General features: G+C 51.5%; 11 protein-coding genes across 11 annotated transcripts; 7 read left to right on the top strand and 4 right to left on the bottom strand.

Annotated features, from left to right (window-relative positions):
* Positions 1-3: 3 nt before the first annotated feature.
* EDD37DRAFT_679790 (TAP42-like protein) lies at positions 4-1,461 on the top strand (the record flags this gene model as incomplete). Its single annotated transcript, XM_062819695.1, has 3 exons — positions 4-508; positions 559-835; positions 889-1,461. Exons 1-3 carry the CDS (start codon positions 297-299, stop codon positions 1,459-1,461), a joined length of 1,062 nt encoding a protein of 353 aa, XP_062670522.1. The 5' UTR covers positions 4-296.
* Positions 1,462-1,723: 262 nt separating this feature from the next.
* On the bottom strand, positions 1,724-2,840 carry EDD37DRAFT_562910 (porphobilinogen deaminase; the record flags this gene model as incomplete). The annotated part of the gene is made up of 2 exons (XM_062813941.1): positions 1,724-2,481; positions 2,531-2,840. The coding sequence occupies 2 exons, from the start codon at positions 2,838-2,840 to the stop codon at positions 1,724-1,726; spliced, it is 1,068 nt and encodes a 355-aa protein (XP_062670521.1).
* Positions 2,841-3,079: 239 nt separating this feature from the next.
* Positions 3,080-6,204, top strand: EDD37DRAFT_353694 (lon protease like 2, peroxisomal). The gene has a single exon (XM_062811796.1). It carries the CDS (start codon positions 3,243-3,245, stop codon positions 5,940-5,942), a length of 2,700 nt encoding a protein of 899 aa, XP_062670520.1. The 5' UTR covers positions 3,080-3,242; the 3' UTR covers positions 5,943-6,204.
* On the bottom strand, positions 6,205-7,855 carry EDD37DRAFT_353693 (uncharacterized protein). The gene is made up of 3 exons (XM_062811795.1): positions 7,075-7,855; positions 6,723-7,019; positions 6,205-6,669 (listed from the first exon to the last, which is right to left on the bottom strand). Exons 1-3 carry the CDS (start codon positions 7,740-7,742, stop codon positions 6,468-6,470), a joined length of 1,167 nt encoding a protein of 388 aa, XP_062670519.1. The 5' UTR covers positions 7,743-7,855; the 3' UTR covers positions 6,205-6,467.
* Positions 7,856-7,909: 54 nt separating this feature from the next.
* EDD37DRAFT_664793 (26S proteasome regulatory subunit rpn-1) lies at positions 7,910-11,232 on the top strand. Its single transcript, XM_062819234.1, has 2 exons — positions 7,910-10,829; positions 10,880-11,232. Exons 1-2 carry the CDS (start codon positions 8,139-8,141, stop codon positions 10,907-10,909), a joined length of 2,721 nt encoding a protein of 906 aa, XP_062670518.1. The 5' UTR covers positions 7,910-8,138; the 3' UTR covers positions 10,910-11,232.
* Positions 11,233-11,391: 159 nt separating this feature from the next.
* Positions 11,392-13,203, top strand: EDD37DRAFT_648976 (major facilitator superfamily domain-containing protein; the record flags this gene model as incomplete). Its single annotated transcript, XM_062818088.1, has 2 exons — positions 11,392-11,603; positions 11,658-13,203. The coding sequence occupies 2 exons, from the start codon at positions 11,392-11,394 to the stop codon at positions 13,201-13,203; spliced, it is 1,758 nt and encodes a 585-aa protein (XP_062670517.1).
* Positions 13,204-13,645: 442 nt separating this feature from the next.
* EDD37DRAFT_657196 (amidase) lies at positions 13,646-15,543 on the bottom strand (the record flags this gene model as incomplete). Its single annotated transcript, XM_062818879.1, has 5 exons — positions 13,646-13,878; positions 13,950-14,280; positions 14,333-14,724; positions 14,782-15,217; positions 15,268-15,543. The coding sequence occupies 5 exons, from the start codon at positions 15,541-15,543 to the stop codon at positions 13,646-13,648; spliced, it is 1,668 nt and encodes a 555-aa protein (XP_062670516.1).
* A 779-nt stretch (positions 15,544-16,322) lies between these two features.
* Positions 16,323-17,068, top strand: EDD37DRAFT_648974 (uncharacterized protein; the record flags this gene model as incomplete). The annotated part of the gene is made up of 2 exons (XM_062818087.1): positions 16,323-16,789; positions 16,843-17,068. 2 exons carry the CDS (start codon positions 16,323-16,325, stop codon positions 17,066-17,068), a joined length of 693 nt encoding a protein of 230 aa, XP_062670515.1.
* A 761-nt stretch (positions 17,069-17,829) lies between these two features.
* EDD37DRAFT_353450 (uncharacterized protein) lies at positions 17,830-19,174 on the top strand. Its single transcript, XM_062811794.1, has 2 exons — positions 17,830-18,429; positions 18,482-19,174. Exons 1-2 carry the CDS (start codon positions 18,183-18,185, stop codon positions 18,955-18,957), a joined length of 723 nt encoding a protein of 240 aa, XP_062670514.1. The 5' UTR covers positions 17,830-18,182; the 3' UTR covers positions 18,958-19,174.
* A 514-nt stretch (positions 19,175-19,688) lies between these two features.
* EDD37DRAFT_627601 (uncharacterized protein) lies at positions 19,689-20,732 on the bottom strand. The gene has a single exon (XM_062816378.1). The coding sequence runs from the start codon at positions 20,422-20,424 to the stop codon at positions 20,128-20,130; it is 297 nt and encodes a 98-aa protein (XP_062670513.1). The 5' UTR covers positions 20,425-20,732; the 3' UTR covers positions 19,689-20,127.
* Positions 20,733-20,853: 121 nt separating this feature from the next.
* Positions 20,854-23,474, top strand: EDD37DRAFT_627600 (uncharacterized protein). The gene has a single exon (XM_062816377.1). It carries the CDS (start codon positions 21,125-21,127, stop codon positions 23,189-23,191), a length of 2,067 nt encoding a protein of 688 aa, XP_062670512.1. The 5' UTR covers positions 20,854-21,124; the 3' UTR covers positions 23,192-23,474.
* The last annotated feature ends 313 nt before the right edge of the window (positions 23,475-23,787 follow it).

Here is a 23,787-nt window from a genome sequence, read left to right as displayed (position 1 = left end):
GGAAGGAGGAACAACGTTTTTCCGTCATCCGGCCTTGGCAGTATATACGCCCTGATTGGTCACTGTGGCGGTGTTGGATCTTCATCTAGCAAGTAGCCATTGCTTGAAAACACCTCCACCACATCCGAGTAATCGCAAACATATCCCTGAGGCCATATCCGAGACCCCAGCACTGCTTCCCGAAGTATACGACTGCCAGCATTAAAGTGCGACAGAAGTCGCTAGCCGAGCACTCTCATCAATTGATCAGAGAGGACTTCCGTCGGACGACCCCGAGTAGAGGCGTTGCCGGGAGGATGGACACATCAGAACCCTCTCTTAAAGGACTCTATAATGAAGCAAAGTCACAACAAGAAGGTCTCGATGACCTAGACCCGAGAAGCTCAGCTTTCAAGACGACCTTGCAATCCATCATCGACAATTTCCGACGTTGTCAAGAACTTATCCAGCAATTGTCACTCTTCAGCAAGAATGAGGAAGTGGAGGATATCTCGACGCAGGACCTCCAGTGTGTCCATAATTCCCAGCGTGTTGGACGACGTGGCTGATTTGATGCAGGTATCTACTGGTAGATTACGAGCTGGCAGAGACAAAGACAAGGGCGTACGACAGCGACCGGCAGTCATCATTACAGGAGTCATCTCGGCTTCTGGAAAGCTTCTTGAGCCGGCTTGACCAATATGGACTATTAGGAGCCTCCGATCGCAAGCTGTATGAGCGCTTCCTCGAGCAAAGAGACTCATTCAGAATAGTGTCTTCGACAAATCCTGAGGATAAACGAAAGATCAAAATCGCACGATTTCAGGAGGAGAAATCGTTGAAGCAGAAACTCGAGGTCAGTATGATTCCCTTCTTTCAAACCCGGGGTCGGCTGTTGACATGCAAAAGTACTTGAGAAGTGAATCGCAAAAAATCAACATTGACGATGAGACCGTTCGACACCTGCACTTGGCGGAGATAGCCCTTGCTGTCAACAAAGCTTTTTCATCATTAGACATGATCAATCAAGAATTGGAAATTGTATCTCATATGCGACAAGCCGAACCAGCCCGAGCTGATCCACCTCCTGACCAGAGAGCTCCTGCCAGATCTAACGGCTATTCTGAGCGCCTTGATGGTCCCACAACACTGGGAGGGCTGGGAAGAAAGGGAGGTCCTCTGCTGAGTCCCAGTGGCAAACCACTTCAGCCATTCACACTGACGGACAAACGCACTCAGCTGCAACAAGGTGTGTTCAGGCCTGATCATAGCCTGCCCACTATGAGTATCGACGACTATCTTGAAGAGGAACGTCGCCGAGGAGGCATCATTGATGGCGGTGGCAATGCCAATGCTCCTCAACCGGAGGCTGATGAAGACAACCTGGAGCAGGTCGATGCCGCCACGATGAAAGCGCGTAACTGGGATGAGTTTGTCGAGGCGAATCCGAAAGGTGCTGGCAACACTCTCAACCGAGGCTAAGAAAGCCAGAACCAACTCATATCATGGCCAAGGCGTGTTGAATATGTTCTTCTCCAGCCTGCCTACGGCAATGTCTGCGGCCGACAACTCTATGTGAATCGCGCGACAATATGGGTATATACAGCTGATTTGAGTACGCCGATTTGGATGCCAATGAAGCGCCAATCCATAAATGCAAGCACTGCTTGACAGTTTCAGCCAGTGACCATCGAGTTTGCATCCTGGCCCCTATAAGTGCAAAGTCCATGGCCTGCAAGATACTTCATTTCTCCTCGAGGTCTGTAACAGTTGTCGGCTTCTTGGCCTTGATCTCTGCCAGAATCTTGTCAGCACCCCTACTCAATAGTTCCGATGCTGCATTGATTCCGAAAAGTTCGGCATCCTGCTTGCTCTTCACGATTTCGGTCATGTCGATTTCACTTTTTTCCTTTCCATCTGTACTGACCACGATAGACTTCAGGTTAAGTGCTTTCTGTCCGTCGTCTTTCTCGACCCAGGTGGTTTCGACGCCCAGAGGAGCACTGCAACCGCCTTCAAGGGTCCTCAAGAGACTACGTTCCGTTGCTATGGCAAGGTGTGTTTCGTGGTGATCAATCAAATTGAGCGTGCTTTGAACTCGTTCATCAGGGGATCTGTTCTCTATCCCGATTGTGCCTTGTCCTACCGCCCATAACATGCCACCACTCTTGGAGTCGAGATACTGGTTGATCCTATCGCCCAGATCAAGGCGAATCAGTCCAGCAGCGGCAAGGATCAAAGCATCAAAAGGTCCAAATTCGGCGTCCAGTTTCGATAACCGTGTGCCGACGTTTCCTCTGACGTCCTGCACTCGTAGATGAGGATACTTGAGGGCAACCTGAGCAGTCCGCCGTATCGAAGAAGTACCAATAACGGCACCTTTAGGTAGATCCTCAATCCTGCACGGTTTTCTCCCAGCCTTGATAACTAAAGCATCCCTGGGCTCTTCTCGCTCCAAGACAGCACCAATCTCACAACCAGACGGTAGCTGCGTGGGTACATCTACATACTCGTGAGCCAAGGTCGAAATCAAAACCGAACAGGCACAAACCTTTCAGCGAATGCACCAGGAAATCCAATGACCCCTCCCCCATCAGGGTTTCGAGTTCGTGCGTCCACAAATTCTTCACAGGCATGTCTTTGAAAGGCGTTACCTTGTCGATATCCCCTGCCGCGGTGTCTCGTGCCTTGATAGCGTACACATTGCTGGGACATGCCGCTGCCAGCGCCTTTACAACCATATCCGTTTGTATCAGAGCCAATTTTGATTTTCTGGTGCCAACGTTGAACACTGCCTTCGAGTCGTTCTCGGCCACAGTTGCCGACGCATTCTGCCCCGAGACAACGGCGAGGGTACTCATCGCGGCTCACGAAATGAAGTTGACTATTCGATTTCGATGTTGCTAAAAGTCAGAACTCAAATAGGACGGTTTAGGGATTTACTATACGGTGTACTCCTACAAATAAGTCCACTCGGGAAAATATGCGATATCCGTGAAATGGAGCACGTGACCAGGCTGCATGGTCGTCGGCGTCATTCGCTCTGACGCGATTGTCGTTACCTCGGCAGTAAACGGAACGACCGTATCGCCTCATCAAGACACCCGCATCACGCATCTCGTAGGTTCTATGACCATTCGACGGAATGCATCGCAATCACTAATCGCTCCCCTACATCACCCCGGATCTACTATACAAGTCATTAAGCCGCCCCGCTCATTCCCCTCTCCTTCACATCTCATCCATCTCTCTGTGTCACAATAATGGGTTTCACGGCGAAGGCAACCATCCCGCTTCTTCCTCTCGCAAAAGACTCGGTCCTTCTGCCTGGCGTCACGCTACGGATTGCAGTCTCGAATCGAGCCGATATACCTCTTCTCCTTTCTTCCGCCTTTCAACGGGCAACAAGATCACGAGCCGGAACTGCACAACTGCCAATCGGCTGTGTCCCGTTCAACTCCCCGTTCCTAAGTCCTGATGGAAAGGAGCTCCTTGACAGTTCCAAGAAGGAGAGCAGTGGTCATGTTGAAGCCGATGTAGAGCCTGGCAATGCAACAAAGAAGGACTTGTTTGGATATGGCACGCTTGCAAGAATAGTCGGCGTCCAGGGCAACTCCAACACTGATCCATACCTGGTCGTCGAAGGCGTCCAAAGGTTCAGGATTGACCGGATTAAACACGAGAAACCAAACTTTGAAGCAGAAGTTACCTTCTACGAGGACGAAGTCCCGGATCCGAACGATGGTAACACCCGCGCCAGTTTCACACGACTCAAGCAGAGGTCGCGGGAACTCCTTACCCTGCTTCGCCTCTCGTCCCTCTTCCGGCCAGCCTCAATGGTCCTCTCTCCCTTGGTCGTTCGTCGCTTCGAGCTGTATATTGCGAAGAAAGACCTGTCACAGGCCGGCCAACTGGCTGATTTCATGACGGACATTGTGGAAGCGAATTATGAAGATAAGCTGCGCGTCTTGAGCACATTGGACTTGCACGACAGACTGGAACGTGTTCTAGCCTTGCTGAACAAGCAGATTGCAGGTATCAATGGCAACATCAAGATCACGTCTATCACATCAACATCACTACCATCGAATATCGGTGTGGACATCTCCGATCTTAACCAGAGCCAACGTGAAGCACTCGCTAGACGAGCCTTATCCGGGCTGAGCCCTCCTGGCATGCCCGGACAAAGGGGAGGAGAGGATGACGAAGACAATGAGGTCAATGAAGTTGAAGAACTTAAGAAAAAGGTCGCCGAGGCAGGTTTATCACCGGAAGCGCAGAAGGTCGCAGAGCGCGAACTGAAGCGCCTCAAGAAGATGAATCCAGCCAATGCTGAATACGGAGTGATCCGCTCATACGTTGAGAATCTTGTGGAGATCCCTTGGACAAAGGTAACAGACGACCACTTGGGTGCTGAGACTCTCGCCCGAGCTCGAAAGCAGCTCGATGACGACCACTATGGACTCGAGAAGATTAAGAAGCGATTGCTCGAATACCTGGCAGTACTGAAACTCAAGCAATCAGTCAATGCCGACGTTGATCAGCAGATCGCACGACTTGCCAAGCAACTTGCACCCACCCAAGAAGGTGAAGAGAAGGAAGTCGAGCCAATTCCGGATAATGAAAAGGATGCTGCTACCACCAAACTGCATGTGCTCAAGTCGAAGAGGATGATCGACAAGTCACCAATCCTTCTCCTGGTGGGTCCTCCTGGTACAGGTAAAACGTCGCTCGCAAAGTCCGTTGCACTGTCTTTGGGCAGGAAGTTCCACCGGATCTCTTTGGGTGGTGTTCGCGATGAAGCAGAAATCAGAGGCCACCGAAGGACATATGTCGCTGCTATGCCCGGTCTAATTGTTAGCGGACTGAAGAAAGTCGGAGTGGCGAACCCTGTCTTCTTGCTGGATGAGATCGACAAAATCAGCAGCAACAACTTCCATGGCGATCCATCTGCCGCCATGCTGGAGGTCCTGGATCCAGAACAGAACCATAGTTTCAGTGACCACTATGTTAACATCCCTATCGACTTGAGCAAGGTTCTGTTCATTGCAACAGCTAACTCGCTGGACACCATCCCGGCACCCCTTCTCGATCGTATGGAGACCATTCAACTCTCCGGCTACACAACGATCGAGAAACGACATATCGCTAAACAACACCTGATCCCCAAGCAGATCCGCACGAACGGCCTCTCGGACGGACAAGTCGTCATTCCCGACGACGTCTTGGACACGATTATCACATCGTACACGCGAGAGTCTGGAGTCCGTAACCTGGAACGCGAGATTGGCTCAGTGTGCCGGTACAAAGCGGTCCAGTACGCTGATTTTAAGGATGCCAATGATGAAGCCAAGTACAACCCCACAGTCACTGTCGAAGAGCTGGAAGATATCCTCGGCATCGAGCGATTCGAGGAAGAAATCGCCGAGAAGAGTTCGCGCCCAGGTGTTGTCACCGGTCTTGTAGCCTACGCGTCAGGCGGCCAAGGTAGCATCCTGTTCATCGAGGTCGCCGATATGCCGGGCAAAGGACGTGTCCAGCTCACTGGCAAATTGGGCGATGTACTCAAGGAGTCGGTCGAAGTTGCGTTGACATGGGTCAAAGCGCACAGTTTCGACTTGGGTCTCACGCACGACCCGAATGAGGATATCATGGAGAAGCGAGCTATTCATGTTCATTGCCCTGCTGGTGCAGTGCCCAAGGACGGACCCAGCGCTGGTCTAGCGCACACTGTTGCCTTGATCTCGCTGTTCTCAGGCAAGCCTGTCCCGCCACAGATCGCGATGACTGGTGAAGTCAGTCTGAGAGGAAGAGTGATGCCGGTCGGCGGTATCAAGGAGAAGCTCATCGGTGCGCATCGTGCGGGCGTCAAGACCGTGCTATTACCTGCGCATAATCGCAAAGACGTCAAGGATGTGCCTGATGAGGTCAAGAAAGATTTGGACATTATTTATGTGAAGTAAGTTCGCTTTCCACTCTTGTTGATTCCCGTTGCTAACTATCTGTTACAGGCATGTCTACGAAGCACTGCGCCACATCTGGCCTGACTCGCAATGGGCGGCAGACAACCATTTCGCCCAGGTGGAGAGCAGATTGTAATGTTGTATACGACTTCGCATACTTAGCAAGCGGCGTTTTTCGTAGCTAGGATAGCTTGAAACAATATATGTACCTCATGTACTGCTTCGTCCAACAATTGTATATGCGCGGCGCAGATAGAACGGTCGTGATTCAGACCTGACGCGTGGTGGGAACCAACGGTCTCCTGAGGTGGTCGTGGACGACCAAATCGCCATGCTCCTTAGACATAGGAAATCCGGACTTTTGGGGAAGTGAGAATATTGTGCAAGTTTCTCTTGCGAAGCTGCACAAGGTATGAGGAATGTCCGCCTCTTTCGAATGTTGTACAAGTTGAGCGCCCAGTCGCAGTATAGTACGAGGTTCATAACATGAACTCAACCTGCATGTTTTGGAAGATACATTTAGGATCAAGGAGAACCGACGGTAGGCTGGTCCCCTAGTTTCTGCCATGTCGGAGCCCATTTTACCCTTCCTTTCAGCAAATCTTGGGCTTGTTGCGCGATGCTCTTTCGGTGCTTCTTGTTGGGATGCGTCGTTCCAAATGTGGTCTTGTTCCGTTCATTGGCCACCATCGCTTTATTGGAGTTCCAGTAATCGTTGTACTCCCATCTAGGAGACTGGTCAGTACAAATGCACCTGATTATGAGAGGGGGATTGCATACGGGTCTAGACTTTCGACCTCTTCGGGGTAGACGAATGGTTGCGCCAGTTGACAGGTCATCTTCTTTGTGCTTGGAGGCCGGAATAATGGGCCCTGAGTATGTGGATCGGTAGGGTCTTTTCTGTCTACCTTATGCTGCACCACGACACTCCGAATGTGGAGTACGTCCACGTTATAGACGTTCTTCAGGTACGCTCTGAGGTCGATCTTGCTGAAATGCCGCGGAACGTCGAAAGCGGCGTATCGTGGGCCGAGATGTGGAGTGCGCATGAGTACAACGGCATCTGAGGGTTCGGGACTGGCGAAAAGGGTAAGCTCGTTTGGGTATGACCATCGAGAAAGGGAGGACTTACAAGTATATCTGTTTTCGGGTTTCGTAGGGGACATTTGCTGAGGCGGAAAAGAAGCGGACTGGATTTTGAAGGAGCGCTGATATCGAGGACTGATCCATTTCAAGCCCGGTCTCCCAGATGAATGATCTTACATCGCTGGAGACTCTGCGCAGTACTGGGTGCGCGTCCATGAATTTGTCGAGATGCTTTCGCTCTAACTTCCACCACTCTAGTACGCCATCCTCGTTCTTGACCTTTTGGATGGCATAAACATCCTCTTTTGTGAGTGGCTCCCATTGTGGTAGCTCTATCTCGCCGGCTTCTTCATTGAGTTCATCTGTTTCTGAGGGTTCTAAGCCTTCCTTCGACAATTGTGGCTCGGTCACGTCGACTGCTTCTATGTTAAGTGCACTTGGTTCTGAGGGTTCTAGCCTTTCATTCGATGGTTGTAGCTCTGTCTCGCCGGCTTTGTTGATGATAAGTGTTTCTGAACGTTCCCAATTATCCTTGTATTGGTCGAGCCATCTACCGGGAGGGTAGCGTTTGTCTATCTTCAGCGACTGGCTTGGAGTCAAACCGACACTGCCCTTGATACGTCGTTTGGCATTCCATAATCGAGGGGCTTCTTGGGGTGCGGACGGGCGAGAGAGTTTCGTGAGGAGATTGGGAGGAACGCGCGGTCGAGGCATTGTTGCGATGCACCTCTGAGAGCACTCTTCCGTGCTTTGGTGGTCCCGTCAATGATCTTGAAGGATTTCAAAAGGTGCATTTGCTGCACGACTCAAATAGGAAGCTTTGCCGGGATGCGAGTTAGAGCTAGCTTATAGGCGTAGGCGTACGGAGAGCGCAGCGCAGGCTCATGGACACGCGCCAAACATTTTGGTGGATCTTCTTGCCCATCACTGCAAGTGTCGTTCCGTAAGCTAGTTGTCGCCTGCCACCACGCATTGTACCATCAACATCACCGATCTTTGCCTTTTAGACACCTCACGTACGTTTCTCTGCAAGTCGTTTATTCTCCCACATCATCCACGGTCATTACTCGATATCCACTCTTTCTTGGCCACTGAGGCCTCCGTGCGAAGATGGCGCAGGACGAGAAGAAGCCGACCGCCGCAGAGAAGGGCAAGGGCAAGGCAGATGATGGTCCCATGGCAAATGGAGACAAGGACGCTCCTACAGACAAGCCTGATGACAAAAAGGTCGATGGCAAAGCAGAAGCTGCCGCTGAAGAAGAGCTGAGCGAGGAAGATCAACAACTCAAGAGTGAATTAGAGATGCTTGTCGAACGATTAAAAGAGGACGATGCCAGCCTATACAAACCTGCGATGGACGCCATCAAGAACTTCATCAAGACCTCGACATCATCGATGACTGCCGTACCAAAGCCTCTGAAATACCTCCGACCTCACTACGATGACCTTGCTGCTCTTTACGACAAATGGCCTGCCGGTTCCGATAGAGACTCGCTTGCCGACATGCTTTCGGTGCTTGGAATGACATATGGCGATGAACAGAAGCTGGAAACACTGAAATACCGGTTACTATCAAAGTCCGATGACCTGGGTTCTTGGGGTCATGAGTACATCCGGCATTTGGCCTTGGAAATCGGGCAAGAGTATCAAAATCGGCTCCTTGCAGGCTCAACCGAAGTTGGGGATCTTACGGAACTTGCTCTGTCGCTGGTACCTTATTTCTTGAAACACAACGCAGAAGCGGATGCAGTCGATCTCCTCAGCGAGCTGGAGATGATCGAAGAATTACCGGGATTCCTGGACGAGAATACATACTCCCGAGTATGTCTTTATATGGTCAGCATGGTCAACCTCCTCACATACCCCGATGACATCGCTTTCCTCAAGACTGCGCACGAAATCTACATCAAATACAACAAGCTGGCACAAGCAATGGTGTTGGCGATCAAACTCAACGACGAAGAACTTATCCGGCACGATCTAGAATCGACAGATGATGTGGCTTTGAAGAAACAACTGGGCTTCTTGATTGCCCGGCAACGGATATCCCTCGATGTGCCTTCGGAGACGAAAGATGAACAGGAGATCGCCGAGTGCATTGGAAACACCCAATTGCCCAGCCATTTCAAGACATTGGCAAAAGAACTGAACATTCTTGAGCCGAAGACTCCAGAAGACATCTACAAGACACATCTCGAGAGCGGTCGTGGTAGCTCTGCCGCTGCAGATTCTGCGAAGCATAACCTGGCAAGTGCTTTTGTTAACGCCTTTGTCAATGCTGGGTTCGGCACGGACAAATTGATGTTGGTGGAAGGCGACCAACGACCCTGGGTATGGAAGACCAAGGACGACGGCATGCTCAGCACAACAGCTTCCTTGGGTATGCTGATGCAGTGGGACGTCGAAGGCAGTCTTGATAAAATCGACAGATTTCAAAGTATTTCGGAGGATCCTGTCAAGGCTGGTGCTCTCCTGGCATATGGCGTGGTGAATTCCGGTGTCAGAATGGAAGGCGACCCTGTTGTGTCGCTGCTCAGTGACGACGATGTACTCCAGAATGGCAATCCTTCTATGAGATTGGCTGCCATCATGGGTCTGGGCTTGTCTTATGCTGGCTCAAACAGGGAAGACCTGCTGGATTACCTGCTGCCTATCGTTGAGGATAACAACCTCGACATGCAGTTGTCCGCCATGGCGGCCGTATCACTTGGTATGGTCTTCGTCGGCTCGTCTAACCATCAAGTAGCTGAAGCCATTGCCACTCAACTGATGGACGAAGATCGTCAGAGACAGTTGAAGGATAAATGGGCAAGATTCATGGCTCTGGGATTGGCTTTGCTCTATTTCGGTCGACAAGAAGAAGTCGACGTTATTCTGGACATCTTGAAGGCTATTGATCACCCTATGGCGACTCCAACTGCAACACTTGCTTCTGTTTGTGCTTGGGCGGGGACTGGAGCTGTGCTTAAGTTGCAAGAGCTTCTCCACATCTGCAATGAACATATCGAGGACAAGGAGGACACAGTCGGCGAGCAGCTTGTACAGTCTTATGCCGTGCTTGGACTGTCACTAATTGCCATGGGTGAAGACGTTGGCCAGGAGATGGTTCTTCGACAGTTCGGCCATCTCATGCACTACGGAGAGCCCAACATCCGGAAAGCTGTGCCACTCGCCATGGGCCTAATCAGCCCCAGCAACCCTCAGATGAAGATCTATGATACTCTGTCGAGGTACAGTCACGACAACGACAACGATGTCGCAATCAATGCCATCTTTGCAATGGGCTTGGTTGGAGCAGGAACGAACAACGCGCGTCTTGCACAGTTGCTGAGGCAGCTGGCGAGCTATTACCACCGAGATCAGAATTCGTTATTCATGGTCCGAATCGCTCAAGGTCTTGTGCACATGGGCAAAGGTACCATGTCTCTCAATCCTTTCCATACCGACCGACAGGTCTTGTCCAGAGTTGCTGCGGCAGGTCTTCTCACAGTGCTTGTCTCTCTTATCGACTCAAAGCAATTCATCCTTGCGGATGCTCACTACCTGCTCTACTTCCTGGTTACTGCCATGTATCCCAGATTCCTGGTCACCTTGGATGAAGACTTGAAGCCGCTTACAGTGAACGTCCGCGTCGGTCAAGCTGTCGATGTTGTCGGTGCTGCTGGTCGGCCACGAACCATTACTGGTTGGCAAACTCAGAGTACGCCTGTGCTACTGGCGTATGGCGAGCGAGCAGAACTGGAAGACGAGGAGTATATTTCTTTGACTAGCACCTTGGAGGGACTGGTCATCCTGCGCAAGGTAAGCACCTTTCATCAGTGATTCGATTCGATCTAACTAACAATCTCTAGAATCCTGAATGGGAGGGCACAAACAAATGATGATACGCTCTGCATCAACATAACATGGTCACAATTAGCCTACACTGGGATGATGGAGGGAAGGCTGGTCATTCAGCCTCTGTACTAGTATCATGGGTAATCTAGATTAGCCAGGGGATCAAAGCTGGGTGCGGATGGCACCTCAGTCTAGAAGTCAAGTCGGCCTTGCCATCGTTGTCCATGATCGTATTTTGTCTGGTGGCTGTCTAAGTACTCCGGGGAAGGACCATGTCGGAGAAACTGAGGCAACTGCCGCCGACAATTGTATGGCATCATCGCTCTTCCGCATTAGGTTCCAACTCCAATTCCATGTACACGTTGCATGGCATTTTACTTTCCTTCACCTTTGCATTGACTTCTCGAGGCAGCCAATATGATACTTTCTTGAGTATCAGGTATTGGCATCATGGTTGTGCAATATAGCCCATTCAAATACCTCTGAAGTCCAATAGCGGACACACAGTTGTCTGCGCCGCCCAAACATGGCGCCAACCTCCAACCCACGCATTACTACGCTCGACTTCGACGCCAACCGCAGAACAAGACGACACTCGCATGGTTCACGACCGAGCGTTGGCGATGATGACTTTGATTTCATGGGTCAAGTCGCCGAGGAGATCATTGAGCGGGATCGTTTGCGAATGCGTAGAGAGGTCATGCGAGTTCTGAGCTTTGTCTCCGCCGTTCTAATGTGGTACGCTGTTGCAGGATGTCGAGCATCAGAGGAACTATAACTAATGTACCACAGTCTATGCGCCGGATCTATCACTTCCTTCTCGCTGTATGGCGCCCGGTTCTTGACCGACCTTCATTACACCCAATTCCGGGTCAATGCCGTATCCATAACCGCCGAACTCGCCATGTACCTTCCAGTCCCTCTTTTTGGCTACCTCTGCGATCGGTATTCTCCTCCGCCGTTATCTTTCCTTGCCTCCATTCTGTTCGGCGCAGGATATCTGTTGGCCGCATACACATATAAGGCAGGCCCACCTCCAGACGCTGCGAAACACGGGGAAGGGTGGCCGTTCGGAGTCATGATTCTGGCGTTTGTCGGCATTGGCGCAGGAACCAGTTGCATGTACTTGTCAGCCGTTGCAACGTGTGCGAAGAACTTTTCGAACGCAAAATACCGTGGGCTCATGCTGGCCGTGCCAATTGCAGCGTTTGGTCTCAGTGGAATGTGGGAGAGCCAGATTGGCGCTCACCTGCTGTACCAGAAACTACCCAACGGACAGAAGGGCGAGGTCGACGTATTCAAGTACTTCATATTCCTTGCCGGCACGCTCATTGGGGTAGGTCTATTGGGAACACTGGGCTTACAAATTATCAACGAAGAAGAGCTCATCGAGCAGGGTGTCGAAGCGCTCGAACGGAGCGGTCTATTGGAGGAGAGCGAGTTCTTCCGTGACTCGGACACTGGATCGCCCGTCAACTACGGCGGCATTGAACCTCATTCGGGTAGTGCTACTCCTTCAGACGACGGCTCGGAGGATCGTGACCTCGACCTCTCAGAATCTCAAATGCTTAAGAGACATGAGCAAGATCAGCGCCTTCGCAAGAAGAAGTGGTGGCTCTTGAACCATGCGACGCGCAGCTTCCTGACCGACCGGACCATGTGGCTCCTTGCTGCCGGATTTCTTTTGCTCACAGGCCCTGGGGAAGCGTACATCAACAACCTGGGCACCATCATCCCCACACTAACGCCCAAGAGCTATTTCGACCTGACGAAGCCTCCCGCCGGCCATGCATCGACGCACGTGAGTATCATCGCGGTTGCGTCGACCTTTGCACGCCTGTTCACGGGTTCATTGTCCGACCTCTTCTCGCCACCCTCTCAGCCGGAGAACCCGCCATCCACTCGTGTCAGCTTTTCACGTCTGGTCCTGCTGTTGCCATCGGCGTTCTTGTTGCTTCTATCCTTTCTCAACCTCGCGCTACCGTTCCTTACGCCTAGCAACCCGAGCCTGTTCCTTCTCTCTTCTGGACTGCTTGGTCTAGGATACGGCGCATCATTCTCTCTCGTGCCCATTATCATCTCGGTGGTCTGGGGCGTTGAAAATTTTGCGACGAATTGGGGTTTCGTGGCCATGATGCCCGCTGGTGGTGCGGCGCTCTGGAGTATCGTGTACTCTGCAGCTTATTCGCATGCGAGTCAAGGCGTTGGAGAGGGGGAGTGTAGAGGGTATTCATGCTTCGGCGCGTGGGCGTGGGGCTGCGCTGCGAGTGTTGCTGTGGCCATCGTGCTGTGGTGTCTCGCCTGGAGGACTTGGAAAAGGAGGAATGTCATCGTCTAGGACGCGACTGGTGCAGAGACGGGCGATGGTGATGTGGTTGCCAATGTCAGGATTACTGTCACATTGCCACGAGAATGGCCTCCCAGGGCGGCTCTTGGACCTGGCGATGTGGACATTCGTAGGCGATGATGAAATTGCCAGGGATCGACAGCTCTTCTGGGGCTCAGTCCTATGCATTTGATTGATTTTGGATGGTCATTGCGTCGGCGTCGGGTTGGGTTGGGTCATGCAGGATTACCATTTTACTGGTGTATGATTCAAGCCTATAACAAAGCAGGCTATGCCAAAATGAGGGATTACAGGTAGGCATCACTACGTCCTTGGCTCTGGTATGGCCAGGGAAGTCAGATTCTTGAGCTTGTAACATATATTGTTAAGCTTGTGCTCTCCAATTCTGAATACAGAGAATTGCCATCCAAAATGGTTGAAAATGTCTACATCATCATGTCGCCTTCAGCGCCTCGGCAACGACGTCCACCATTTCAAGCACTTTCTCCTCTTCGAGACGTCTCCCCACTACTTGCAAACCCACAGGAGCACCGTGGTAGAATTCCGCATCATAGTCCGCTTGAATGCGTCCATCAATATCACTGAGTTGTTTGAAAGTCTTCATATCGCGCGGCTTGTCAAGGTTCTTGTCCGCAAATGTAACGGGAAATGTACATGCGCAGAAGTCTAGGGTATTTTCGAGTCAGTCACTACGCCTCAAGCATCGGATAACAGAACGGTATCGTTTTTCGACTCACCCAAGAAGTTGACGAATCCTGTCCATCCAACGTATAGATTCTGCTGTGTCTGTCCGAGCCGTGGCGCGGCCCACGGCGCAACCGCGCATATGATACCGTCCATCCTGTCCTTGTCGTCTGTTGCAGTGGCGTTCCATTGATCGAGATACGCTTTCTGCAACTCGTTGCGTCGAATCGTCATCATGCGCATCTTCGTCGGACCGAGTTCTCCTTCTCCGCCAGCCGCGGCTAGGGCGTAGCCTCGCATACATGGGAAAATGGGCTCGTTCCAGGGCTTGAGGAGGTCCATTATCGCGCCGCCGCCGAGGTCGAAGAACGCTGCTTGGAGGTTCTGAGATGCTGTTAGTTATGATTGGGGTTTGGAAGATCTTACTCGTTCGCACCTTGATCAACGCTTCGTGTTCTTGTGTAGACCACGCAAATACTTCGTGGCCTTGCTTTTCGAGGGCTGCTTTTGTGATATTGAGTGCTCGCTCGACGGGAGGGTGAACGTGCACTAGGCCGTCGTCGATCCCGATTATGCCGAATCTGAGTTTGCGACCGGGTGGTTGAATGACGTTCTTCCTCCATGGGATGGGGAGGAGTTTGTGGTCGTAGTTCCATGGTGCTACTTTCTCGGACAAGAGGGCCTCGGAGTACAGTTGTAGAGACTTCAGGGATCGTGCCATGGGGCCGTTGACCGAGAGGATGTACTCTTGGCCTGGAATTCCGGATTTGGTGCCGTAGACTGGATATCGACCGAACGAAGGCTTGATACCGTACATGCCGGACCAAGCTTGATGCATGTGAGTAAAGGTGTATACCTCGAAGAGCACAAGAGGTGCTAACGTACCTGCAGGAATGCGAATACTGCCTCCAATGTCTGTGCCTACACCGAGAGGCGAGGCGTACATCGCTATCAGTGCGCCTTCTCCGCCACTCGAACCTCCAGGGCTGAGGTATTTGTGGAGTGGGTTCCGGCATTCGCCCCAGACGTTGTTGGTGGTCTCGGCCATCATCATTGCGACTGGAACGTTGGTCTTCACGTAGAATACTGCACCCAGATTTCGTAGGATTGTAACTAGTAAGGTGTCTTTCTGCAGGGGTTCGTTGGCGTAGGCGGCCATGCCGATTGAACTGGGATGCGGAGCGGTCACGAAGCAGTCCTTGAGAGAAATGGGTAGACCATGAAGTGGTCCGATCGTCTTGCCCGTTCTGGCGAGATAATCGTCGAGGTATTTCGCTCTTTCCACGGCTTCGGCATACAGGACTTCAGTCACGCAATTGGTCTGTAGCAAGTGAGCGAAGGCATGAAGCATACGGGTCGATGGAGTCATACCAGTTCTTGGGCTAACGCGGAGGCCTTGCAAAAGGCTTGAGCGACTTCGACAGCTGTCCATGATTTCGTCCTGATCTTCTCGAGGATCACGTCTGCTTCGGACTGGATTATGGCGAGTTCATCATTGGTATAATAGCCTGATTTGAGCGAAAATTCAGTCAGATTCTTGGGAAGGTCTTCTTCTTTCCAGGTCGGAGGCTTGTAGTAGGCTGCAATGTTAGCAGCTCTCCTTTTGCGGGCAATGACCGAAGCCTCTTTGTAATCTTTGGTGGCCATGGCTGACGATCAGTGAAAGCAATAAGAACGTATCAGACAGAAGAATATGCCAGCAGTCAGACTTTAGTAGCGCTGGCAGCAAGAGTGAACAGGTTGATCTGATATTGATACAACCATATACCGGAGCATTGAGCAGCAGAACAGTTGGTCTAGTCTGCTCATGAATGAATAGTGCCTCGATATTAGAGAGATACTGTACCGAGGACAACGCCGTGATACCCGTACATGTCCGATACTGGAGGTGGAGTTCACTGAGTGTGGTACTATGCTATCGCGCGTACCTGTATCAGTTTGACATCAAACGGTGGTGTGGCTGTGTGGCGTCATCCTGCCACAAATGGCAGTCAGAGCGAGGTTAAATACATAGCCACGTGATATTCACTGCCACCTCATTGTCGAACTTTGAATGGGCGAAATGAGGATAGCCATTGGCTGGAGAGTGATGCAAGTAAAGGCGGAAGTATGAAGGCCCTGCATGATTCGTTGTCCTTTCAGGGTCTGGGCCCACCGAACGGTCCCCCCTCATACCAAAGTCTCACAGCTGCCGCGGGGCTGAGCTGCTGATGAATTCACCTGCAGTGCTCCAGCCTGCGGTTTCAAAGTCACCCCGTCCACATTCACTTCAGCTTCAACTGCGCCATTCTTTCACCTTCTGCTCTCCCTTCGATCTATAAATCTCTTCTGTCGTTATCCTCAGATCCTCCCATCGTGAATATTCCACGACACGCAACACACTCCACTTCATCACCCACGTAACCTCCACAGACACAATCTCCAAGATGTCCGGACCCTACGACTCATATTCTGGCTACGGTCAGCAGCAAGGCGGGTATCCTCCCCAAGGCTATCAAGGCGGCAATACCGGCTACCCACCTCAACAGGGTTACGGCCAAGGCTACGGCGAACAGCAGGGATATCCTCCTCAAGGTTATGAGCAATACCCTCCACAAGACCAAGGCTTCGGGGCTCCCCGTCGTCAGGACTCTTTCGGCCCGCCTCAGCAAGGTGGCTTCCAACACGGTCAACAAGGTGGTCAATATGGCGCATATGATGCCAGCAATCCTCAAGGACACCCAGGCTACTACGGCCAAGGACAGAACCAGGGCGGCAACGAGGCCTACGGCCAAAACCAAGCATACCAGCAACAGCAACAGCAACAGTATGGTCAAGGTGGTCAGCAAGGTAGCCAGCAATATGGAGATGCCAGTCAACACCAGTTCTCTCCTCAGTCTAGCGATCCCAACGGGTAAGTATCCTGCTATGGAGACACGAACACGAGGAAACTAACCCATCTTACAGTCCTAACTACGATGCAAACGCGCCTCCCATGAACGAGAGTGACAGAGGTCTAATGGGTGCTCTTGCTGGAGGTGCCGCAGGCGCTTTCGGTGGTCACAAAGTCGGCCATGGCTTCTTGGGAACGATTGGAGGCGCCATCATGGGCTCGCTGACCGAAGATTTCGTCAAAGACAAGAAGCAGCATCACGGCAGCGGCCAGAGCAGCTGGGGTGGTAGCAGATATTAGATCGGGGGCTTCGAGAATGAGGCATGGAGGCACAACAAACGCCACATTGAGCTCGATGCATACCACATACAGTTACGACTGATGATGACTTTGCTTGAAACATTGTTTTGCGAGCATTACCACACTCCCGCCGCTGGTGCTCTCTTTCCTACGGGTATGTTCAGGTGGACAGGGGCTTTTGGATAGATACACTTCAGGCTCTGTCAAAAATGGCTTCAATACAGTTTCCTTAACACAGTCTCGCATCTCGAGGCATGGGTCTATCTCTATGAAACTGCCTTCGGTACCAACATGCGGGCAATAAGCGTTCAGAAACAGCAGGTGCTTCTCGTGCCCACGCCTTCTTCCATCTGAATTCAGCTTGAAAACAATGTTGGTGACCAGAATGAGCGCATTGACTGCTGTCATTGATGGCAATGGTTCATCATCCCTAGTGTCACATAGCCTGCGAGACCGAACCTAACTTCAGACATACTTCACTTCTCATTGGCACCTCAGCCTCGCGAGCCCAACCATGACTCACTTATAGTCATCAGATGGTTCAATGATATGGTTCATGACTCTTCAGACATATATGACCTCCTGTACTCTTGGCTATGGGTCGGTCTCAGGCACTTACACCGGTGTTACCAGCCTAGGTGCAGAGGCTTTCGCGATATGCAATCCAAAGGCTGTCCGCGCACTTACTTCGTGTCTCGCTTTCGTACGAGCATAGATCTTTTATCCTACGGCTGATAAACCTCATAGTGACGACATCATGGACCTTGTTGTTCGTAATCCCTCCCTGGCAGAGGAAATCTACGTTCTCAACGCGATTTATGGGGACCGCACCATCACCGTCACCTTCGCTGATGGCCATCATACCACAATCGCAGTCAAGATGCCACATGTGAGCTACTCGTTCTTTCTGCAAGTCCCGCAGACTTATCCTCGCTCCGTCCCAAGGGTCGTTGGGATTGACAACCTCATCGAATTCTCGAGCCCACTCGTACGAAACAACATTTTCTAACTCAAAGCCTGTGTCTTCTCTGTCTATCAACCCGACACTGTGTACTTATTCGATGCCTTGGAAGAGTTCACACCGTTTCTGAAGACGCAAGCTCAGCGCCAGAAAATGTCTGACGAAAATCACCAATCAACATATTCACCAGTCCAGACTGAACAGACACTGCAGCGCCTTGCAGCCCGAGCTCGTTCGATGCGGCCTCTGATGGCGGATGGGTACAACGCCAAAATCTCTGATGTGGTGGATAGCTCGATCCCTCATGTGGTGGACTGTGCGGTGTGTATGGAGGCGTTTTTCGAGGTCCAGACCGCGAACTTGGATTGCGGACATTCATACTGTCGAGAATGTCTTCACGGTAGGTCACCCACGACAGATCTGTCCTTGGAGCTCACTGACATTGAGAGCAGAGGGTGTCAAGATCACGTTCCGGAGCAAGTCCGAATTTCGATGCTGCGGTAAAGGTCTTCCCATGACGCTCATTGGTGAGTATGGCGACCTTGAGGAAAGTCTGCTCAGACACTTTTCTTCCTGGTTGCGCGAAATTCATTGTCCCAATCCCCTGTATTGTCCCTGGGAACACTGCTATGAGTTCATCGTGCGGTCTTCTCTGGGAATCGACACCAAGTGTCCCCGATGTAAGCAGGGTCTGTGCTTGGCGTGCGGCGGCAAAGAACACCAAGGTGTGTGCAAGACGAACAAGAAACTCACAGCTATGATCGAAGAGAAAGGGTGGATGTTCTGCCCACGCTGCCCGCAAGTCATCGAGCGTAGCGCGGGCTGTAACCACATGACGTGCCGTTGTGGTGCCAGATTTTGCTACCGCTGTGGGTCTGCATCCCGGTCGGAAGGCTGGAATGGGTGTCGATGCAAGGTCTTCGGTTGACTGGGCGACTGTGACGAAGAGAATGGTATTTTGGACGAGCCAGCAGACTTGGGTGGCTGACTGAATCGTCAAGAGGGATTGTGGCAAGGAGCTGTATTCTCAATCAAGGAACAAAGCACACTCGAGCATGCATCACATAAGATAGACAAAAAGCCCAAAGCTGATTCAATAAGAAAGCCCCGAGCCTGTCTCTAGAAAAGGTGATGCTGTTTGCCCACTGTTGCCCTCCAAATTCAGTTCGATCTTGTTCCGTATTGTCATTCCAGAGTCCCTGGAACACAACGGCAGAGCTTTAGTCATCGACATCGTAAACGTCGTCACTTCTATCGTGTATCCCATCTGGCTTTAAGCCCGAGACCACGCTGTCGCCAGCCCATTGGGACCAATACTGATATCGACGACAAACTCTCCGTCTGACGGTGCCAACATCTGTATGACAGGGTCGGCTCCTCACCTTCAAAGAAGATACCGTTTTTTATTGTTAGTCCGCAGTTCTTCACACACAACAATAGCTGCAACACTTCACGGACATGAAGGTGGTCTGATCTATCGTATAGTACTGCCATTGCTGTCAAGACACCCGCTGTTATGGATCTGCTTGGCCACTCACTTGTATCATCGATGTACGCCCTATCAGACAAGGCCACTTTTCTGGAAACAGGCTGACCCCTATCGGCGGCCAGCCTCGCACGTGATCTTCAAAAAGAGATTCCCCGATACAGCAGGCGCCATTGCCTAAAAAGACTAATCATCGGTTTTTCATGGTCCAAGCTTACAATTCTGACACATTTTGTGATTGGGTCATCAGGCCTTCTAACATGCAGGCATAAGAAAGTACTGAGGAAGTCGATCCTGATGCAACCGTCCAATCCCTCCATATGTTATGCTAGCTCAAGCTTCCTCTATTACTGTCACACTCGAGGCATTCGGAAACTTCAAACCCGCTATCGATATCTTAATATTCGACACCATCCTGCAACATCAATTAAAACCAAGGACATTCGGCGTCATCACCATCAGCAAGTTTACATGCGGTGTTGTTGTCTCCAAGGCTATTCCCGTCCATACTTGCTCCAAGTAGTTCAGTACCGTCTTCGTCCTCCTCACTACCTCATCAGGCCCACTTTCCTCAACATCCAGATTCATCTTTTCTCTTCTTCAACTTGCTCCTCATGCTTCTCCGTGAATCTCAGGATTACCATCATCTGATCGTCGAATGACATGAGTCGTAAACCTCCGACTATCGACTCGCTCCTCGAACAAGACGTCAAGTTCCTCAAAAGTCTTGTCTTTAGTCTCTGGGAGACAGAAATAGCACCATACGACGCAAAGTGCAGCGATCCCAGCGAACAAGAAACCCAGTTTGCCCTTCCAGTTGCCTTCATCAGTATCCATAGCATACGGGATCGCAACACCAAAGATAATGTTCAATATGTGGCACGTGCAGGTCGCCAATCCAATAGTCATACCCCGAAGTCTTTCTGAAGCGACCTCACATAGAACGGTGAAACAGGCTGGTCCTATGGTCAGGTCGTATAACACTATACATAGAGCAGACCAGGGGCGAGAGCCTTGTGTGAGAGCCTTGTCATGGCAAGGCTGAAACCACGGCCTGCTTATATAACGATAAGGCTGCAGAAAATCCCTGCAGGGCCAAGCAATTTAGCGTGTCGCGGATCAGATGCACGTGAGAAAGTACATGCATTCGTATTGTCTGACCTGAAGCACGCCTTGACCGAACAATCACTTTATGTACACGGGAGAAAGGCCGTTGGTGTGGGTGTATTGCTCTTACTGTGTTCCCTGCTTGACCTCATGGTATTTATGGAATGGGGGATTTGCAGTGGAGCAACTACATGTAAGGTTTTAGAAATCAAGGTGAAGTGAAACCGGCACCTTGCTGGGTGCCACCTTGTCAGACCCTGCCACGAATTCCTTGCCCATACCAAGCCAGCCAATCCCCCCAGACTGCGCCCGCGCGTGCCCTTTGTTGTACTGTATCTGCTACGGCCAGCCCTTTGGCGACCTCACTCTCACTTCTCCACCGTTCGTTTCTCACTCTTACAACATGGCCGACACGCTGGCACTATGACGACGACCATTTGCTCTCCCTTGGTCCTCTGTTTTACCGACTTATATACGGATCTAGGCTGAGATATTCGTTGACATGGCTGAAGAGCCTCAACCTCTTACCCTCCAGCAGCGCATTGCCGCCCTGAACGCTGCCCATGTTGGCCGCATTCCTGGTGACCCTCCACGACCCTCGGCACATCCGCATCCTCCTGTCCCTACCAAGCGTCCAGTCGTTGTGAAGCAGAATACTTTCAATAATCCTCCCGAACAAGTGAATGGCTCAATCACCGATCGCACCATTGGCAATCAGCCTGCACCGCCTCCCCGAAAACAGCCTCCACCTCTTCCGAGCAGGAACACCTCGCTGGACGAACCGAGGAGAGGATCAGTAATACCTACGACAAATGGTGTCAACGATGGCCATTTCTCAACAGTCACAACGACTCGCACAAAGTCGACAGACTCTGCAAGCCGAGTCAAAGCCCCAGCATGGGGGGATGTCCAACTTCCACCTCTGCCGGCCAGAGGCAACCAATCTCAGTCTCCCGTCAGGAAGTATTCTGATGAAAGACCGAAATATGTCAATCGGGCTCCCACTTGTGCCACCGATTCCACACCTGCCAGCAGCCCAGCCGTCAAGCCCGCACCTCCACCGAGACCATCCCTTCCACCAAGAGTACCATCGCGGAAGATTGAGACGAATGGACACGCTGCGGAAACAACTGTGCGAAAGATGCCTCCGGTCGTCCCAACAGAGGCACTCGAAAAAGCGAAGAAGGCTGCTTTCTCACACATTTCTCAGAAGGGGGTTGCGCATGTCGAAGTCGTCTCAATCGAGGAGCCAGTCATTCCGCCTCACAAAGAGCACCAACTTCTACCTGTTAGAGAATCTAAACCACAGCCTATCAAGCAAATAGCAGTATTGCCGTCAAGAGGCCCTGAGCCTCAATGGGAAGAGCCGACACAGCATAGTCACACACAATCCGCACCGCCTCCAATCCCACTATCTTCAAGACCGGACCTCTCTGCGCTTCAAGCCACGAAGCCCAGACCGGCCACTACCACTACAATTTCATGCCTCGTATGTCGGGACTTCTCTGGCCCCGATCACCAAGCCACGCTCTTTCCCAGGACGCAAGTCAGATCATTGCAGGACCTGGCGTATCAATTGACCTCGCCGTTTCCTTCACCCACGGACAAGTCTCGTGCAATATTCACGTGGCTTCATTACAATATTGCCTATGATGTCGTTAGCTTCTTTGGCAACAACGTGAGAGGCTCTACACCGCAGTCGACGCTGCAAAGTGGTCTTGCCGTATGTGAAGGCTATGCCGTTCTGTTCACCAATCTAGCGACTTACGCTGGCCTGGAATCCGTGGTAATATCGGGTCACGGCAAAGGTTATGGCTTCACCTCCCTTCCTCCAGGAGCGCCACTTCCACCCTACAATGCTGGCCATGCATGGAATGCAGTGAAGATTGACAATGGAGAATGGAAACTCATCGATGCTTGCTGGGGAGCAGGCTATGTTCAAGGCCCAGGACGACCATACATGGCCAAATTCAACCCCGACTTCTTCAGCATGTCCAACGAGCAATTTGGTGTTAAGCACTTTCCTGGCAACAAAGACCAATTTTTCCTCCCAGGTGGTCGGCGTATGGCATGGGAGGAATACATCGTCATCGATCCGGCTTGCTGGCCAGAGATGGTGGAGGGCCCGACTGTGTTTACGAATGCCAAAGAAGACTACTCAATCGGTGAGAAGACTGTGTATCCTCGGGCACGAAAGATCAGTGTGCGGCAACAAGGTGCTATGCGTTTCCAGTTCAATCTGGTATGTCCTCATTGGACGTTGGAAAGACATACGCGCAAGGGACCGCCTCCGGTGTTCCTTGTCTCTGTCAATGGTGTGGACGGTCGAAACAAGGATCTCATACCACTGGACCATTATCCTGGTCCGCAGGGCCAGGGCGGCGATACATGGGTCGTGGACATTGCTGCCCAGGAACTCGGTGCGCCTGGTCAGACTGTCACGCTATTCGCCGTCAAAAGTTTCGGCGAGAATCAGGACGCGCGTGGACTGACTGTGCGCGAATTCCGCGAGGGTAAAGGCCGGGTTGGGATGGGGTTTGTTGGCGTTGCGGCATGGGATCTTGTTTGACACGCAAAATATACCACGGTAATTCCCTTGGATGCTATCTTATGAAAGCTATGGGGATGGGCGGACACGGCTTGGGGGTCGATGGTACCTCCCATTCGTAATGATAATGAGATGAATGATACCCTTGATAGAAGAGATTTTAATCGCGGTACCCGTACTGACTTGACACCACTGTTCCATTGAGTTTCAGCCATTTCTCACTCCGAGATGGGTCGAGAAAATACTCCAGTTCGACGAGGACGGTGTCTTGAATGGGGTATGCATGACCTTGATGCTGCGTAATTGCAGGATGTAATTCTGTATCTGGGAAATTCTGTATTCTGTAGTGACGGTAGTCCTGTGTGGCAAATTCTGCAGCAAAGAACTGTATTCTGTACTTACGGTAGACTGAGTGGAATTCGAGATATTTGGACAGGCGAGTGCCCTGTCTTCTGGCGGACATGTGTTAACCGCCATCAGCAACACCGTTTTCCAAATTGATCCACCTTGACGGTTCTGTGCTCCCTTCATGAAAACGAATTAGGTACCGTCTTCTCGATCCAGTAGTCTAGTAGTGGTTGTCCATGACCGGCAAGATAGTGAGCATCAAATTGCGG

The sequence above is a fragment of the Exophiala viscosa genome (assembly GCF_022695815.1).
Source record: "Exophiala viscosa unplaced genomic scaffold EDD37scaffold_4, whole genome shotgun sequence".
Classification (NCBI taxonomy): Eukaryota; Fungi; Ascomycota; class Eurotiomycetes; order Chaetothyriales; family Herpotrichiellaceae; genus Exophiala; species Exophiala viscosa.
The sequence above is the reverse complement of the archived record's forward strand: the minus strand, read 5'-3'. Positions and strand labels throughout refer to the sequence as shown.